Raw genomic sequence first — 19,078 nt, forward strand, 5'->3', positions numbered from 1 at the left:
TTTGATCTCTAGGACCCAAGTGGTTAGAAAACTGACTCCCACAAGGCGTCCTTTGACCTTTGATGTGCACTTGTGGCCCATGCCCATTTCCTGACCCCTTAAAAAAAGAGCAAGTGGGGTTTGTGGGAGTCCTAAAGTTTGGGAAATGTAGGGGACAGGCACTTCCTTCTCCCCTCTGTAGGGTCCTGTTAGCTGTGTAAATGCAGAACTAAGGGGAGGGCTACTGATCCGACTGAAGGCTCCTGTGAGAGTTGGCATGGGACTGCATTGGTTGGCCTATTCCAGGCCTGGCGAGGAACAGACTTCAGGCAAGAGCAGGTGCATCTGCCCCTGGGTGTTGGAAGCTCCTTGTTAGCCGTGGTCCCCCAACCACATAACAGCCATGTAGAAGATCTGGTGTGGCCAGAAGCAAGGTCGCCAGGAATGGCTAGGGCTGCTGGTTCATCTTTTGTCAACCTGACACGAGTTAGAGTCACCTAGAAAGATGGACCAGCAACTGCAGAAATGCCGCCATCAGATGGGCCTGTAGGGCATTTTCTTGATCAATGATTGATGTGAGAGGACTCAGCCCCCTGGGGGCAGTGTCAGCTTTGAGCAGGTAGATACAGACTGTATCAGAAAGCAGGCTGAGCAAGCCAGTAGGCAGGCTTCTTTCACAGTTCCTGCCCTGACTTCCCTCCATGATGGACTGTAAACTGAAATAAGCCCATCCCTCCCACAAGCTGGTCCTGGTGTTTATCATAGCAACAGAAAGCAAACTGGGAAGCTTAACTGGAGGCTGACCTTCCCCCCCCCCCCCCACACACACACATACCCTCTCTCTGGAAGCAGGCTTCCTGCCTTTGGAAGCCAGGTTTGGCCCCAGTGGCCTCCACTTCACGGCAGGTGTGCTAAGAGCGAGCCAAAGGAGAGCCCTAACTGTGCTGTGTGCCTAACGTGACTAAGAACTCTTCTGTTCCCTTCCCAAGAAGGGTCCTGGGCCTGTCAGGTTTCCACATGGCTTGTGGCAAAAGAGGTTCCACGGGTCTGAGGAAGACAGTAGAAGTGACGCGGGTGTTCACCGTTCCAGGCTGTGTCCACTTCTGAGATCTGCAGCATCCGAGGAAAGCGTATTTTTTAGGGCAACAGACACCTCTGGAGCTGTTGTGAGATTAGACCGGCCTCCACCCAGTAGGGGCCCCCTCACAGGTAGGGGCTGTGGGGTGTGGACCCTGAGAGATGTCCCTAACAACTTTCCCAGACCCTCTGCAAGACCCAGACTCAGAAAGGGCCTGAGGAAAAGGTGTGAAACTGGAGGTCCCCAGAGCTGTCTGAGGGGCTGGCAAGGAAAGAGTTAAGCTTTAGCCCGGCGGCGTGGAGAGGTCCTGAGCAAGAGCTAAGAATGGTTCTGTTTGCCAGGATTGTAGTTGTGTGAATTTCTCTCCTGGAGAGGTGGAATGGGCTCCAGCTGGTTGTAGTAGCCCACAGCTGTATCTTCAAGTGTTGTAGAACAAAGAAGAAAACAGCCTCCTGAGATTTGGAATCATCCCTCCCTCTTCCTCTAGCAAACTGCACCACACCACTCCTCCCAGCACACCTGAAGAAGCCACAGCTAAAACCCATCAGCCTAAGCATTGCCAAACCACAGTGGGCCTCCTTCTGCATCCTAAACAGACCTCCAAAAACTCCTTCTCTTAGGGAAGACAGTCCATCCCCACGTGGCAGAGCAAGGCTGAGGTTCACTTGAGGACTCTTGCTTTGGCTCTTATTCATGCCTCCAACTTCCAGAAATTCTGGAAGGACCTTGGAAATATCAGAGGGCATTGAGGAAAAATCTCCGATAACCAAAGGAAGAAAGCGGGTCAGGCAACTTGAGTTGCCTTGTGCCTGTGTTTTATGTGGGGGTACCTGCTGGGTAGCGACTGTAGGAGGAGGTTGCTGGCTGCCTGGTAGGCCCAGGAGGGGAGGCCTCTGGACTAGGCTTGCTCTGCCACAGCCTGTTACTCCCAAGGAATGTGTCTCAGCAAGGGTACCAAGCAGAGACTTGTGAGTCTCCAGAAAGAGGTGCTGCCTTGGGGTGGACTGCTCAGAAGACCCTGTCTCCTCAGAAAGTGCCCTGAGTAATTTTTCCTGGGCTGTGTAATGAGCGGTGTCCAAGTTGATCCCTGAATCTTGGACAATTATAACTGATGGGTAGAAAATTCCCCCAGAACTGGCTCTGATTGGAAAGAACAGCCTGGATAGCTGTCAGGTCGGCGAAGACTTTTCTGAGTTTCTCCATCATTAGCATAGACTGGGATAGTGACCCTTCACTCCAGAGCCCACTCAGGACTACAAGACCTCAACCTGCCCTTCCTTGTGGAAACTTGCCCAATGCCCAGAAGACAGCTGGGAGGACTGGCCCTGACCTGGGAGCCTCCGCGGTCCTCGTCATCCCCTTTCCCAGAGAGCCCTTCATCAGCTGAGTCCCTTGCCCAGATTGAGTCCGGACCAGCAGATGACAGGGCTGTCACCCCCCTCTGGAGACAGCATTCCTGCCTCTGGGGAATCTACAGCCTCGGGGTTTTTGCCCCCAGGGTCTGACAGCTGGAGCTAATTGGCTGACTCAATAAAAAGGGGGTGGGACAGGGTAGGGAGGGCAAGCAAGTGCTTCAGGGCTTTCTGGGAAGGAGGGGCGGGCTCAGCTCCGTTTCTATGGGAACCACTGGCACAGGCAGGCTCCTCAGGGCGCCAAAAAGGGAAACTTGGCGCAGGTTTCGGCACCTGGCTCCTGGTGGGTTCCCTAAGAGATGATAAAATGCCTAAGAGCTCATCTCTTATAGGGCAGGAAGGAGCCTTCCCGGGGATGCTTGGGACCCCTGGTTCCTTCTTCCATCCCCAGATCCTACTCCTAGAGATCTGGGGGAGATCCCCTGACTGCCCAGAATCCCTGAAACTGGGGAAATGTGAAGTGCTTGCTTCAGCTAGGAAGGTTTCCATATTGCAAGAGCTGTGAGGGGTTACACAGAGGTGACTAACGCAGATCAGTAGAGGTGGAAGAACCCCAGGAGTCACTTCAGTGTTGTAATCCCAAGGGCTCCCCTCTTTGTTCTGGGCAGGGACTGGTGTTGGGGTGGCCTCCCTACTTTCCCCATGACTAGGAAGGGTGGGAACGGACCACATATTAGAGGGGGATGAGAGCCAGGGGCACCGAGAGGCTGAGAGACCAGGCTTAGGAGCCCTGGAGAAAGAGAAACTGGGGGAGGGGATGGAGAGAAAGTGGGAGGGAGGAAGGAAGGGGAGAGAAGAGGGAGGAGGGAAGAGGCAGAGGAGAGGTGGAGCTAAGACCCTGGAGGGAGGGAGAATGGAAGGAGTGGGCAGGGGCGGGGGAGAAACCTCCAGTGACAATTGCGTCTGGGTCCAAGCAAACATGAGGCAGCTGCCAGCCCGACCAGGCAGTCTGGCTTGTTCGGGCTGCAAAGCGGGAAGGCTAGTGACAGTCCCCGTCAGCTGCGGAGATGCAGAGGACCAAGGTAGGTGCTGATGGGTTGGTGGCTTGCCTGGACTTGGGGGAATCTGGGGCTGAGGTGTTGCTCTTGACTGGGGAGTGTCTTCACAGGTGTTCCTAGTGCCCCCTTCTTTGACCCCCTATGCCAGCTGACCCGATAAGGGGAAGTGATTGTTGGGGGCATCCTATCTGGAAGGCTAGATCGTTGGGGCTCTTTTGGATGCAAGAAGCTCTGGGTGATTTGGACAGAAGAGAAAGAAGCTTGAGGTTAGTTCTGTGGCTGGTTCTGTTCAGTTAGGTCCCTGGAGCAGGGATGCCGGTAGCTGACCCTGAACCTAGCCTCATTGTTCTTAGTGAGACAGGGGAGCATAGAGACACAAGGAGTCTTGTGCGTGGGGGCTAGCCAATGAGCACAGTTTTCAAGTAATCCTTCAGTTAACAAATGAAGACCCCCCCCTTCTTCTTAAGGCAACATGAGGTCCCCTAATAAGGGCACAAGCAGCTCCATCCACCTCCATGGGGCTGTCAGGAGATGGCAAGAGAGGGGAGGCAAAGAGGCACCCGGCAGAGTTCATGAAGCAGTTGTGAGGTGAGGGGAAGGATGGAGCCAAGAAAACTCAGCTGTGCCCCAACTTAGCGTTGACCCTCAGAGAGTCTGGCCTGGAGCCCAGCATGCTGCCCAAAGTCCAGGATGGTCTTGCTTAGGAGGAGGAAGGACCAGATCCAGGTCCAGTTGAACATCCCAAATAAGGAAATCAAGGTCTTATAAAAAGAATAGACATTGGACTGGTATCTGGCAGTCTCTGCTCCCAAGAGATGACTTTCTGCCCCCCTCCCTGTCCATTCCTCATGAAGACAAGCAGCCCAGAGAGGGGTGTGGACTGGTCTCAGGCCATACTGCCCCAGAATCAAGGATACTACCCCTGCTCTGTTTGGTCCATTGCCCAGGAGACTCAGAAGAGTGAGCAGATGGAACAAAGCCTTTTGAGTACCAGACCAGGGCTCCTGGAAAGGCACAAGTGTCCCTCGCAACCTCTGGACTGGCAGGGCAGAAGCATTGGCAGCTCTCTGTCCCAGACTCACATGCACACTGCACGCAGCATGGGCTGTGTACACCCACAAGCCTCAGTGTGAGCTGAGACTTCACAGTCATGTAAGCACAGTCATGTAAACCCTGTGACCGCCCCTGCTCCACCTCCAGAGTCAGGCAATGTGACTCTGTGTATCCACAGACACAGGGATTTCTACAGCCACGTGTGCATAGATGTGCACACAGCCGGCTCTGCCCACCAGCAGGGGACAGCACCCTTTCCTCACTCCTCTCTGGAAGTTCTAATTTCCAGAAGTCTCCTTGGGACCTTAACTACCACTAACGCTACTAGGTGGCAGAGTGAGTGACCAGAGTCCCACGGTCCATTTGGCCATTCTCTTGGCCGTTATGACCTCTACCATGACCAGAATTGGGCACCCATGTAGTTCATCATCTTATGCCTGCCCCTGGATTCCTACGTGTAACCTAGTCCACAGAGATGGTGGTACTGGGTGAAAGCCCCACCGTACTGTACCAGCAGGCAATGATGAGACAAGCTTTGTCCCTAGCAGGAGAAGGCACACAGCAGCATAGGCTGGGAGTTGGTCCCACTTGCAAAAGCCAATAGCTACTCCCCAAGTTATGCCCCTGCCTTCTCCCCATACATCCCAGCCACCTCTTTATTGGCCCCCACTTGACCCTGCAGAATGGAAACTATCATCTTCATTCTTCATGCTGCCAAAGCTTGGAGTGGGCACTGACCACAGTGGCAGGTCTCCCGAGCCAAACCCTTTGTCAGGAGGAGTGAGCCAACAGCATCCAGATTCTGAAGTGACAAGGTGTTCTCATGGGTCACTTTGGCCCTGGGAGCCTCTCCAGCATCTTGCAAGATGGGCCTTAATCCATTCTGTTCGAAAAGACAATAACTGAGTACCTAGATAGGGTAGAGATGGAGGTGGCCCTGAAGGACCACCTTTCCCTCTAAGCCACTATCCCCATGTAGCCCACGACGTAGTTCTTGGTGTCGTTCTTTCTCTGCGGGTGAGGAAAGGAGGTGGATCCTAGGCTTCAAGTGGTGCTGGAACTGGATTTGAACTCTGTCTTGTCCTCCAGAGCGCAGACCTCAAGCACTGGGTTGGGGTGGGAGGTAGGGAGTGGCAGGAGCAGACTCCAGGGGAGAGGAGCGCCCCTTTATCCAGGCAACCAATGAGGGCTGACTCTAGAGTTTGTGACCCGTTTGTACCTTCAGCCTGCTGCTTAATGACACAAGTGGGACTCTGCCTCAGCCACACAACCCCTGCCTACATTAACCCCTACTTCTCCTTTCAGGGCTGTGGATCTAGACGTGTGAGTGAAAGAACCCCTACTTCTCCGCTCCTCTTTTCTTTTGTTTCTTATCACCCAAGAAGGCTTTGCTATGTGCCAGAGAATGCGCTTAACTTCTGGTCCTCAGCCTCTAGGTTCTGAGAGTGGAGTTACAGATGTGCCCCACCATACCAGTTCGTGCCAGGGCTCAAACCCAGGGCTTCATACACACCAGCAAAGCATTCTAGCAACGTAGCTCACCTCAGTCCAGTCCCCGTTTCTCAGCCTCATCTTCCACAAAAGTAAAGAGCTGCTTGGGCTGCTCGAGTTGGCCTTAGGGGCACCCTCTGCTCCCTTGACCCTCTAGGTCTCACCAGGATTCTTAGCAGCAGTTGCAGGCTCCCCCATACGGCCTCCATGAGGGCTTTCAAGGCAGAGAAGGAGGAGGAGAGTTTCTGCCTCGGACAGCCCTGCCCTGTCGGGAAGCGTGCACAGTGTGGGTGACTCACAGTGCTCCCCCAGCTCCTGGCCCCAGCTGACTGATGTTTCCCCGTTGAACAGGTGCATCTGCCAGCTGCAATCAGCCCACATCCTAGAACACCACAGAGCACAGAGCAGCCATGTGGCAGTGCCAGAGCTGGAGCTGGGGGAGCTGGCAGGGCAGGAGGACAGCAAGAGGGGCCTGTCCCTCTGCTCTCCCTGTCCTGTGTCAGCACGCCATCCAGCTGCCCCTTCTGTCAGGCTTGCGCCCCCACTCCTACTCTGTGAGGCAGAGCAGAGACACCAGGCTAAGGGCATCATCCCCATCACCGCTGCCTTCCGCTGCCTTCAGCATATGGGTGACTTCTGGGACAAACAGGATCTCCTTTTACCTGGTGCCATGCCCATGCCAGGCCTTACGGTAAAAGCCTCTCTGGATGGGCTCTCTGGGCAGTGGTCCCAGGCAACTCAGTTCTGGATAGGGCTCTGCCCCCATGCCGCTGAAGCAAACTTGCCTTTCTCTGGGCTTCTAACTTCCTGCTGGGATTAGGATATGCCCATAACCTCTGCCTGGGCCCCAGATGGGCTCAGGCCCTTGTGTTGTCCTATGGGCAACTGGGAATACCATCCTGCAGCTGTCACCAATGCCCCATAAGTATACAGAAAAGTGGCAAGCCCATCAGCTCCTCTCCTCACTATTTGGTACTAGAGAGTCCTGACGGCAGAGGAAGTGGCTTGGTGAGGGCTCGGGGCTGCCCCTGTGGTCTGGGAGCCCTGCCTCTGCATCAGATGGGGCTGGGATCAGCAGTAGCTCCTTTATACATCAACTGTGTGAACACAGACAAGTTACTGTGCCCCTCGGTGCCATGGTCTCATATCACCAACCTCCTAGAAGGATAAAACCCTTCACTAGCACATTTCGCCTGAACCCTATATATATGGTTGCTAGAATATACCCTAAGAAGGCATCCTGACAGAGAAGGTTACTAATGAACAGCTTAAGTCAACCTGAGTTATGGAGCGTCCTCATTGCCAAGGACAGGGGAGCACTTGTCCTGGCAAGTTAGCAGGCATCAGACACAAGACTGGGACTGTCCAGTTCCGTCCTCCTCTGCTGCTGCAACACCCGAGTCTGAGGCCCAGGGACATGTGCATATATATATATATATATATATATATATATATATATATATGTGCACATATATATATATATATATATATGTCACATGTGCGGGTATGTACATCCTAGTACATGCTCCCACCTACAGGGACATGTGACTGTCTCAGCTTCTCCTGCCAGGATGAACTACCTGGCTCACATCTGTCTGTGTCAGAGTGGGTGGCGGACTTAGGATCGCAAAGATTCCCAGTCCCTGGGGGCCTGCACGACACAACACCCACTAACGCTTTCTGCCATCTGTCCCGTTCGATGGAAATAGAGCAAACAACCAGTGGGTGCTGGGTGAGCCAGCATGCATCTAGGCAGTCCCTGTAAAAGGAGGGGTGCAGATTAGCCCCACATCTGTCTCAGACTCTGGCCTCAGGACAGTCTTCCTGGAAAGGAAGTGGGGTGAGAACCTGGAGCACCCATATCCCATCAAGGCCCAGGAACTTCTGTCAGATGGGATAAGTGCCCCAACCATTAGCAGCACTTCTAATTCTATAGAGGTTTTGGAGTTTTGGTTATTTTGTTTTTAATAAAAATGAGCAGGCAGGCAATGTGGTCCCCAGGTAGCAGACCCCTCCTGGCCCCTTAGATCTCCAAGCACAAGGTTCCTGAGTTTGGAGTTTGGAGATTGCTTTTGCTGCCTTGCACAGGCAATACAACCTCTAACTTGGGCTCAGAAAGATAATCGTCATGGTGGGTAGGGGGCTCGTTGGCATGCAATACTTCACCTGTGTTTCCTGTACCTCTGGGAGGGCATTCTATGATCCCTATCTGCAGATGAAGAAACCAGGGCTTGGGGTAGTCAAGTACCTGGTCCAGGATTGCCCAGTGAGAACATGAGAGCCCAGCATTCAAGTCTCTGGCTGACTGGCTATGGGCCTCTTCCCTCTGCACTCAGCTGCCTGAAATAACTTCAGCCTGTCCCAGATCCCCCCACCTGCCCAAAGCAAGGTGCAGCCTCTGCACCAGCATCCAGTGTGTCCTGGTTGCTTTTAGAGAACTTCTCACTGCTATTTCCATCCATGAGGCAGTGTGCTCGTCTTCTTTTGTGGTGTGTGTGTGTGTGTGTGTGTGTGTGTGTGTGTGCACATGCACACACACATGTATATGTGTCTTTGTGAGTGTGTATATCAATGCATTTAGAATGCACATATTTGCATGACTTACCTCTGGAAAACTGCTAGATATTTTGATAGAAGTATGTCAGCCTTTACCTATACAGCATTTGGGTAGCATATGCCCACTGAATGCCTCTATCAATCTTTCCCAGGGTTGATATTTGGGGTTCTCTGCGGCCAGGGACTACACTAGCTGCCAAGGTTCTCACCTTTGGGTACCCCAATAATCTGACTCCATCTTCTTGACAGACAGACTCTTACAGGAGGTGTTTCTTGCAGGTCATGAGCAGTGTGCAGGACAACTGTACCACGGGCATCATGGCTTTTGGGGAGCCTGTGTAGGGTGGGGAACCATGTGGTAAGACGTTGGGGCCAAGGGGCTGATTTGCTGTCTTGGGACAACAGTATCTAGTGCCTAGATGGACCACTGTCAGGGTAGACAGAGGCCTCTGTCTCCCTGGGAACAAGTTTCTGATTCTGACACCTGCATCCCTGCCCACACCTCAGCACATCCTAAGCATCTGGCAATAGCCTCTCCACTCCATCCCACATGCACAGGTATACAGGTCAGAGGATAATTTTCAGAAGTCAGTTCTTAATCAGGCAGTGGTGGTGCACGCCTTTAATCCCAGCACTCGGGAGGCAGATGCAGGAAGATCTCTGTGAGTTCGAGGCCAGCCTGGTCTACAAGCGCTAGTTCCAGGACAGGCTCCAAAGCTACAGAGAAACTCTCAAAAAACCAAAAAATAAAAAATAAAAAATTTTTAAAAAGAGAAAAGAAAAAGAAGAAAAAAAAAAGTCAGTTCTTTTCTTTACAAGTCCCCAGTTTCCCAGGATTGGCCCCAGGTGCTTCTACTCACTAAGCCAGCTCATCAGCTCCAAAGGAAACTTCTACTGAATTAAGCATGGTGAGAAAGAACATAGATAGACCCCACATCCATTTTGCCAGCCTGGGACATATGGTACCCTGAGTCAAAAAAAAAAAAAAGAAAGAAGAAAAAAAAAGAAAAGGAAAAACCTAGTACCAGCTGGATGTGTAGTGCAGGCCTTTAATCCCAGCACTCAAGAGGCAGAGGCAGGTGAATCTGTGAATTTTGGACTAACCAGGTTTAAATAGTAAGATCCTATTTAAAAAAAAAAAAAAAAACCCAGCTGGAACATTATCCCGCCCATGGTAGAGACACTGATGCAGCCACCAATATCATTCAAGTTGCCCCAGTATGTGTGTGGCTGTTCGAACGTCATCACCTGCAGTTCGTGCATCCATCCCTACCATCAGTACACAACACACGCAACAAGGGAGCTCTGCCCCCAGAGGTCCTTCTGGTTTACCCTTCAGTAACCACACTTTTCTCCTCCCTCTGCCCTTCCCCCCATCCCATCCTTGGCCTTTCAATCTGCCCTCCCTTGCTAACGTGCTGTCATTTCAAAATGCTGTGTAAACAGACTCACGTGGCAGGTGACCTTTCAGGACTGGCTTTTCCGTTCCGCTTAATTCTGAGTCTTCATCCAAGTTGTGATGGGTGTCCAGCTCCTCTCTTCTCATGGTTTGGACTTTCTGGGACAACCGTACCCTTGGTTTCATCATCCTCTACTGAGGGACATCTGGCTGTTTCCAATTTGGGGTTTTTACAAATAAAACTACCATGAATATTCAATTATAAGGGTTTGTTTAAACATAAATTTTCAACCACCTGGGACAAATACCCAAGCAGGCAATTGCCAGACTATGTGTGAGCTGTTTGTTCCATTCTAAGGACCTCCAACCTTTTCTCCAGAGTTGCTAAAGCACTCTGTCTCCCCAGTGGCCAGGCAGCTGTGACCAGGTCTGCATTTAATTTACTGTTTTTGCTTTTTTTTTTTTTTTATTTCAGGCATGAAGTGTTTCTCATGGTGATTTTTTTAAAAAATGCGTTTATTTGAGCGTGCACATTCCCTTGTGTGTGTGTGTGTGTGTGTGTGTGTGTGTGTGATTGGTGTCGGAGGACAATTTTGTGGAGTCTGTCCTCTCCTTCCACCTTGGTGTGGGTTGTGGGAATCAAACTCCGGTCATCCATCAGCCTTGTGCTGTAGGTGCTTTAGCCACCGAGCCATCTTGCTGGCTCCCTGGTGGCAGAAGATGGCATTTTCCCAGGTGCTCATGTGCCATCTCTGTCCCCATTGGTGACACGTCTGTGCATGTTTCTTCTGAATAGATTGTCCTTTTACTGTGAAGTTTATGAAGTAAGAGGCTGTCAGATACCAGGCTCTGTGACAGAAAGAACAGTTTACACAGGTACACATAGAAGTGTGTGCACACATACACGAGTCTCAGAGCTGCCCTTCTGGAGGGACCTAAGACAGCAGAATAATATGCTATTTTCCATATATATATATATATATATATATATATATATATATGTATGTATTCCATATTCCATGTATTCCATATTCCATATATATTCTGTTAAAGAAAGGAGGTGCAGCAACAGAGATTGAGACGGAGGCACATGGGAGTGACCTAGTTAGAACAGTGCTCCAGGGGTCTGACACCTGAGTGTGGCCTTGAGCACCCAGCGGGCAAATGTCCAGGGCAGGGAGCAGCAGATACCCAGGAAGTGCTGTGGAGAGAGGCAGTCTGTGAAGAGCAGAGAGCTGGGGGCAGGCACGTGACATGGTTTGATTTGCCAAGTGACAGGCAGCCTTCAGGGACTCCAAGCAGGGGCAAAGGGATGTTTAATTTCGGTTCCACTGTCCTCACTGACCCAGCAGCCCTCACTCTGTCACCTCCCCTCACAGAAACCCACAAGGGTGAGGGGGCAGTGGGGTCTCCTCCCTCCCCTCCATGCCTTTGAGCCTAGGAGGCAAGAAGAGGGTGTCAGAAGAGCTATTTAACATTCCTTGGCAGCTCAATCAGACCCTCTCCCAGACAGACAAGTGTCAAATATTCATGAGGATGACCCGTGCTCACACCTCCCTGCTCCTGCCTCCCTCACAGTGTGCTGGCCCCGGACATAGGCTTGACGCCTCTCAGGGGGCGGATATGGACAGGCTGCCTCCCTTCCCTCTGTCCTTCTTCTTTTCCCAGATTTCTGCTCCCTCAAGAAAGGAAATTGTCACAGCATTTGTCCGGAGAGGCTCGAAGAGAGATTTCTGGCAACCCATACAGATAGAGGAAGCCAGTTCAGGTGTCTAGACATCACTCTGTCTACCAGGGAGAAAAATGGTACCAGGACCTGCTATCCGAGGGCATTCAATAACAGTTGCTTTCGGAGACTGTCCATCTGGTTAGGGAGGTTGGGGGCCCCAACCCCCACCTTCTGAAATCTCTCTAGGAACCTAGTCCCACGAGCAATTACTTTGGAAGCCTGTGGCCAGCATTACCCAAACTTTGGAGTCCCAATGCCATGTCACAGTGTAGTGTGTCCCCAGACTCCTCATGGATTAGTTTTCTTGGCTGTAAAAATGTGATGTGACCCAACTCACCCGGTGGTAACAACAAGATGACAAGCTCAGACCAACAGGCACGGTAGGAGAAATCACAGGGTCCACCACACCGATCTAGGATTTGAGACAAAAATCTGTGGTGCCAGCACTTCAGGTGGGAGTAGGGGTCAGTGGGGGGTGAGGCTTGACGCTCCCGGTTTCTCCTCCCCTCCCCACAAGCAGAGTCTTCAGCAGTGAATTCATGAGATAATGAAATAGCTGCCCGGCCAACCCTGCCCCCCTCCTTGACCAACATACAGATTTTATTCATCGAGGTCATTTCTCTCCTGAATGAAATGTTTAATAATGTAGAAGGCGCCTCTGGTCCAGCCAGGGGCATGGTGTGCGTGAGCATGTGCCTGTGTGTAGGTCTGTGGATGCATGTGTGAGTACCTATATGTGGGTCTGAACATGCAAGTGTGTAAACACAGTCCGCACAGGGAGATGCCTCCGTCCCCATCATTGGCAACCCCCTCCCTCCACAGCAATGTTCCTGGCTGCAAGTGAGCCTTGGGAAAGGGGAGGAGCGGAGGGCTGTTCCTCTGGGTGTGATGGGTGAGCCAGGACCATACCTGTCCCGTTGCTGTGCTAGTGCGAGACTGGGCATAGACAAAGCAAACCGATACCCAGAGGGGCCATTGTGACTGACTGCCGCCTGCCCAACCAGGAGCTACCCTGCCACCCCTAAGGACTGATGATGGCAATTTGACAGCCGGGATTGAAGGGCAGGATTGCTACAGGCAAACAAATCCCTGTGCTCTGGGTCCTCCACAGTGGTTCCAGGCTGACCTTTTCTGATTTACTGTCTCTTAACCCCCAGCTTCCCCTAATTGACTGGCCACACAGCCATGGGCAAGCTTCTTTAGGTCATCAAGTTTGGCGGGGATTCTGCCCAGGTGTTCACACAGACTTCATCTCCCCTCAGCTCACTTCCAGGTGAGAACTCAGGCCAAGCAAGGCCCCTACCTCACTGTGTCCTCTGTGTGACACCTCTCTCTTCTCCAGGCCTCAGTCAGTTCTTGAAGAAATCCTTCAGCTCTGGCAGCCTGGCTTGTGGAGGGGCGAGCTTCAGATGAACAAGTCTGGGCTCACTTCTCTGGAACCTTCTTCCAGGGACCCACCCTATGCCAGAGCCTGAGTGTAGAATTGAAAGAAAAACATGGAGGGATGGCGGGGCAGCAGCTCTCTCTCTCTCTCTCTCTCTCTCTCTCTCTCTCTCTCTCTCTCTCTCTCTCTCTCTCTCTCTCGTTAGGACTGGCCTCACTCAGGATATCAGAGTGGCCTATAGGACCTTCTGGAAGTTCCCTTTGTGTGCCCATATTAATGTCCCCTATGTCTATTCCCTAGCAGGAAGCAATGAAGGCATCAGACGGCAGCCTCCTAGGAGACCCTGGGCGCGGACCGCTGAACAGAAAGGAAGGCCTCAAGTGGCAGAGGCCAAGGTTCACCCGCCAGGCCCTGATGCGCTGCTGCTTGATCAAGTGGATCCTGTCCAGTGCTGCCCCGCAAGGCTCAGGTAGGACAAGAGCGACTGGGTCCAGAGAGAGAGAGGGTATAGATCGCTCTGAGCCCTGTCTGCCCGAGACCACAGAGCCACTTCTCTGGACCATATTTCCTTCACCTCTGCTGAGAAATTGCGTCTCTCTTTGTTCATATCCTCTTCTCACGGATGCCTTGTGCCACGCAGAACTGAGCTCCAGTACATGACTGTGGTGCAGGGCTGTGGCCCACGGGGACAGAGGAGTGGGGTCACACACAGGTGGGACAGGGATCGAGGCAGCTGGAGGCTGGGAAGCCAGGCTCTGCCCCACCCAGCACTCCCCAGTGGCGCTGCCTTGAACATGCCACACATCCTTTCTAAGTTCTCTATAGAAACGGGCTTTGGACCCACCCATAGGGCGAGGTGGTAAAACACCTTAATCTAGGTTCTCCTGCTTCTTGCCCCATGCACCTAGAGACAGAGGCTGGGGTTCTGAGGCGCTCATGGTGCGGAGATGGTGTTGACAGTGCGCATGTTTTTATTGGCACAGAGGCATGTATGAGAGTTTATCACCAGGACGAGGTGCATGCTCGGCCAGGAGACCTGCTTTACGTGTTTTCTTAAACAAATCAGCTTTCTTGCTGTGTGAGTTCCAGGGAGCCTCGGTCTGTTGTTGGACAATGGGCACAGGCAGTGTTCCTGGCGTCCCAGGTGGGAGGGTGCTCATGAGCAGAAGAGGGATGACAGGCACGGTGGCCTGTGCATGCATGCGCATGAGGAGACGAGGCTGCAGCGACCCCATCTTTATCTGCAAAGCCCACCCCAAGTTGCTCATTGCTCTATTCCATTCCACAAGAAGCCTGGCTTTGGTGGGCTGCTCCGTCACTCTCAGCTGACATTGTCTCTGAGCCTTTTCCACAGAAGCGCTAGAACATGTGGGAAGACTTCATGCCCCCCTCCCCAGCTGTTTTGTGATCCTGCGGGCAGCAGAACATATTTAGTCCTACCCTCATGGTGCTGTGTGATCTGCACTGGGGTGAAATATTTCCCACTGTCCCCCGCGGTGGGCACCAAGAGCAAAAGGAGCTGTGGCACTCTTGTGTGGCCTCTGAGTGTGTCCAAGGGACTCATGGCTCACTTTCTGTCCCCCTTCAAACTCAGAGCGCCCCTTGACACCTGTCACCCTGAGTGACAGCTAGCATCAAGGGCTTGCTGAAGCCCTCTGCTTTTCTTCACGATGCCCACTCTGACCCGCAGGCCCTATCTGCCAGGCGGTAGTGGTTCTGGATGGGCCCGCACACCCGAGGTGGCAAGGGTGGAGAGTTAGAAAACAAACAGAGTGTGTTCACGGTTACCACAGGATGGCAACGGCCACACCAAGGGCCCTGCCCCATTCTGGGTGGCTTCTTAAAGGGCAACCCTTTTCCCAATTACTCCTTTAAGAGGTACAGTAGAGGGTAGGGCCAGGCTAGCGTGGACCAGTGCAGCCCGGTCTGTGTTTGCATGGACAGACATGTTTATCGGAAGTTGCCAGGCACTGAGAGGAGATACAACTGACGGGAAGCAAGCCGTGTGAAGCTGGTGCTGCTGTCTGCCTCTTGCTTCATTTTACTTAGGAGTCCACAGGCACTAAAAGAGACAAATGACTCGTCGGGTTCTCCAGCGATTGGGGCGGGGACACCACAGACTGGGGTATGGAGACCCCATACACCCTGACTCCCTTGGGTGAGTTCCTCAGCCTCAGTTACTCAGTCTAAACATCCATCCGCATCCCTCAGGGAGGACACCACCCATGTGACACAAGGGAGGTTTTCTGCGCATGTGAAATGCCATGCTCTGGTTGATGAGTCGGCTTCTCCAGTCCAGGTGCATAGAACAATAAGCAGCATTCAGGGCATCTTTGTCACATGTCCAGGGAGACCTGCCACGGTATCCTGAGCACTGGGTGCCTGTGGCGGCCCAGGGCCCCAGACGCTGCCGCCCTTGCTGCTGGTTATTTTCCATTCACCAGTAGGCTCAGAAAAAACAGATATCCGGGATGGCTGGGAGCAGAGGTCAAGGCCCAGCACAGTGCCCCTGAGACTTGAGTGAGCTGGGACCTAAATACAGAATGGGGCAGGACTCAGGGCCGTCCAAGTAGCGGTGCAGGGGCTGGTCCAATTGAGGCTGTGCCCTGAGAGAGACTACCCAAGGGGACAGCGGCAGTGGTCTCTAAGATGCATGGGCCCAGGGGCAGGGCAGGAAGCTTGACCCTCCCACCCAAAAGCACCTATTCTCAGCCCAGGACCCTGGGGACATCTCCTCCATGTGGTGTGCCAGAACTGTGACTCCAGCCTGCTCTGTGGGTGGCCCTTCCTGGCAGAATGCCTTCCCAGGCATGGTTTCAGGTGTAGCTGATGCCACCAACTGGACAGACCTGCTTCTCAAGTTGGCCTCCCTGAGAGGCCTGGGAGATTTGGGTTTCTTCAATGACCTGACTTAGAATGAACTCTTTCCCAGAATGACCTAGGGTCCTGGCAACCTGAGCAAAACAGAAGGCAGGGTCCCCAAGTCTGGGGAAGGTCACAGCAACTCTAAAGGAGCAGGGAACCGGTACAGGATAAAGCTCAGGTCTGGCTGCCACCGTGGGAAATGCCACCCATGCTGAGTAGCGCTTGTGTCTGTGCCGCACAACACAGCCATTCATGGAATTGAGGATGAGCTCCCGCCCCTCCCCTAAAGTGCAGGCCCACAGGCTCATCAGCCATGCAGGTCACAGGATCAGTCCAGACTCAAGAGAGAACAGATGCTCTTCCAGCGCTTGAGCTGCCACCCAGAGAGACCATCTTTGATCCACTCCAGAGTTCCCGAGTTCTTAATCGAGCAAACCAAGACTTCACTCCTCAGAAGACTACACCGTCCGTGGCCCTGCTGCGGGAGTAATCCCCGTCATGAGTGCCATTAGGATTCCCAGAGAAGCTGCTGAGCTGAAACACTGTCTTCTTGCTACTCTGTGTATCTGGCCCATTCTCTCTAACTGAGAAGAGGGGCCAGGTACCATCTCAGCCTCTAGGCAACAGCCCCATGGGTGTCTCCTCTTGGGGCTTCTTCCTTCAGAATCTAAGCTCTCTCACCTGGAACCCAAAGCATAGAAGACAAGGGAAGCACTGAGCAGGTAGAATGACCGAAGGACCACCTCCTGGCTTCACCTGGTCCCTGGGCCACCTTCTGGACAGAGCAGTAGCTCGTGTTTAGTACCATGTCCTGTGTACCACCGTGCCTGAATCTTGCAGCTGCTTCCAGCCATTCCTGGTCTTTAGCTGACACCTCTATTGTGCCAGCTGTGCCAGCAGTCGGGAGAGAATGGCAGAACAAGGAACAAAACCCTTGGTCAATGACAGTTATGTATCTGTGTGTAGTAAGTACTGTAGCGGGAGCGCTGGGGGGTCTGCAGCCAGGGTCTAGGCAATCTGAGTGAGGCTCTAGTGGTCCTTGGTTACAATCGCTAGCTGCAGCTGAGCTCGGCTGCCACCTGCTGGTTGACCGGGCACATGGCACCAGCTGCAGCCAGGGCAGCAGGGAAGAGGAGGCTCTTCTCTTGAAGGCTGAGTAATGTAAGCCCAATGGGATAAGTGGTACTTTGTTTATGGGCAGGTGCTGCAGCGGAGAGGAGAGGCCACCTGGCTCCGAGGCTTCCAGGCACCTGCCAAGCCCTGGCACCCTCTCAGGAGCATTTAGAAAGGATTCATTCCCCAAATGGGTCCCTCTCCGACCATGGCCCTTCCACCTCCCTGACCCCTGACCCCATGGTTAACCACAGGCCATGATCAATGGGAAACAGTCTCTCAGGCCACCTCTCCTTTCAGGCAGTGCACAAAGCAGCTGTGCGCAGCTTTCTCCCCACCACGAAGACTGGAAAGACGTCCCTTTCCACTGCCCTTGCCCTGAGGGGCTTCACTGCTGGGTGTCACCTTTCCCCGCCACTCTGCCTGTCAGTCACATGGGATTTCCCTCCTTGAACAGTCTCTTGAACCAGTGGGAGCGTGGTTGAGAAGGAAGACAAAGCAACTAGGGGCTGAGCTGCCTGCCTACCTGTCCACCCCAGCCTCAGCATATTCCGCCCTGGCTTGGACCTCACCCACCTCAGTATATGTGGTGATAGATACGCACACGGTCCACGAGGCCTGGGGCTAGAGGTAGATGCCCAGTTTCTGGGGATTAGCTCAGAGCTCATGGCACCCTGGCTCTGTCTTCTGTCCGTCTCTACAACAGCCCGGTTGTGGTAGCCAGCAACTAGCTGTATTCAGAAGAAAGAAAATCTTGCCAAAGAAACATGTTTTTCTGGAAAATTGAGTGCATGCCATTCTCCTGTTGGGACCTGCATGGACCCTGAGGATGTTACAGCTTTCCTCACACACATTAACATTCACAGTTACTGAATATGCTGGCTCAAGACACCCAGGGCTAGAACTGCCCGCTGGGCCTGCTGTACTGCCTTTGTGTGTGCTCAGTAAACAGCTCAGCGCAGCATCCATGACCAGGTACACAGCAAGTGTCACCAAATACCGCGCTTGGGTTTTGGCCTGGTCGTGTGCAGCCCACAATGTGCCTACCTTCGAGGAAGCAGTCTGACTCGCCTGCATCCATACGTAACAGCAGCTCCATTTGAGTTAGGAAGGAACAGAAGCTTGCAAGCTTGGTTCTTCAGCCCTGTCCTGCTTAGCGGCAGAGTGGGAGCTTCAGCGCCAGCCCTTACCGCATCATTCCAGGCAACGGGAAGAAAGAGGCACATGGAGGGAGAAAGTGCTGCTGCTGTGTCAGCAAGACAACACGGGCATAGAAAGTTCTAGAAGGCTTTCTAGAAGAAAGTTCTAGAAGACTTTCTAGAAGACTGCTTACGTTCATTGGCCAGAACTAAGCCACGTGGACTGCAAGGAACAGGAGGAATGGCACTTTTTTTTTGTTTGTTTTGTTTTGTTTTGTTTTTCTGTTCTGCTTTAAGATAGGCTCTCAGCTATTCTGCGTTGGCCTCAAACTTGCCAAGGCTGACCTTGAACTTCTAAGCCTCTTATCTCCAGTCCCAGAGTGATGAGATTAAAGGTGTGAGCTATCACGTCTATCCCTCCCCACCCCCGTGCTGGGGATTGAACCCAGGGCCTCATGCACACCAGCCGAGCGTTATCCTGACTGCACTACACAGTCAGCCCTAGAATAGCAGTTTCTTTCTGGGCGTATTTGTCCCTCTGACAGATCCTGATGTCTGTAAGTAAAAGCTGAGGGAAGGCCCACAGGATTGCCACTCTTGATCACACAGAGCTCACGGGGTCATTTTGATGACTGGGTGCCTCCTTGGTAGCCAGAGGACAACAGCAAGCTCTGGCATTTACTAGGTGCTCAGTAAAGGGAGGCAGAAGTTCCTGCTCCAGCCGTGCTCTGGATTGCCCCGTCCTCATCAGAGAGACCACTTCCTTCCCCTCTCCATCCTCTTCCTCTCAGACATGCAGGATGGATGCACAGAAGCCAGGTATAAAAGGGAGGCCAAAGACTGGGGTGGGGTGGGAGCAGGCTGCAGAGAAACCCTGGGCCT

General features: G+C 52.9%; 1 protein-coding gene across 4 annotated transcripts in view; it reads left to right on the top strand.

The window, feature by feature from the left end:
- The first annotated feature begins 3,372 nt into the window (after nucleotides 1-3,372).
- The window catches only part of Kcnip3 (potassium voltage-gated channel interacting protein 3), a 71,304-nt gene continuing 55,598 nt past the window's right edge, over nucleotides 3,373-19,078 (top strand). Inside the window, exons 1-2 of one of the 4 annotated variants that reach the window (XM_038330463.1) lie at nucleotides 3,373-3,491; nucleotides 13,380-13,548. In XM_038330463.1, the coding sequence (XP_038186391.1) occupies nucleotides 3,477-3,491; nucleotides 13,380-13,548 (184 nt within the window). In that variant the 5' untranslated portion in view covers nucleotides 3,373-3,476. The remainder of the gene's footprint in view (nucleotides 3,492-13,379; nucleotides 13,549-19,078) is intronic. The other 3 variants (XM_038330461.1, XM_038330464.1, XM_038330462.1) reach the window with 3 other exon arrangements.

The sequence above is a fragment of the Arvicola amphibius genome, chromosome 5 (genome assembly GCF_903992535.2).
Source record: "Arvicola amphibius chromosome 5, mArvAmp1.2, whole genome shotgun sequence".
Taxonomy (NCBI): domain Eukaryota; kingdom Metazoa; phylum Chordata; class Mammalia; order Rodentia; family Cricetidae; genus Arvicola; species Arvicola amphibius.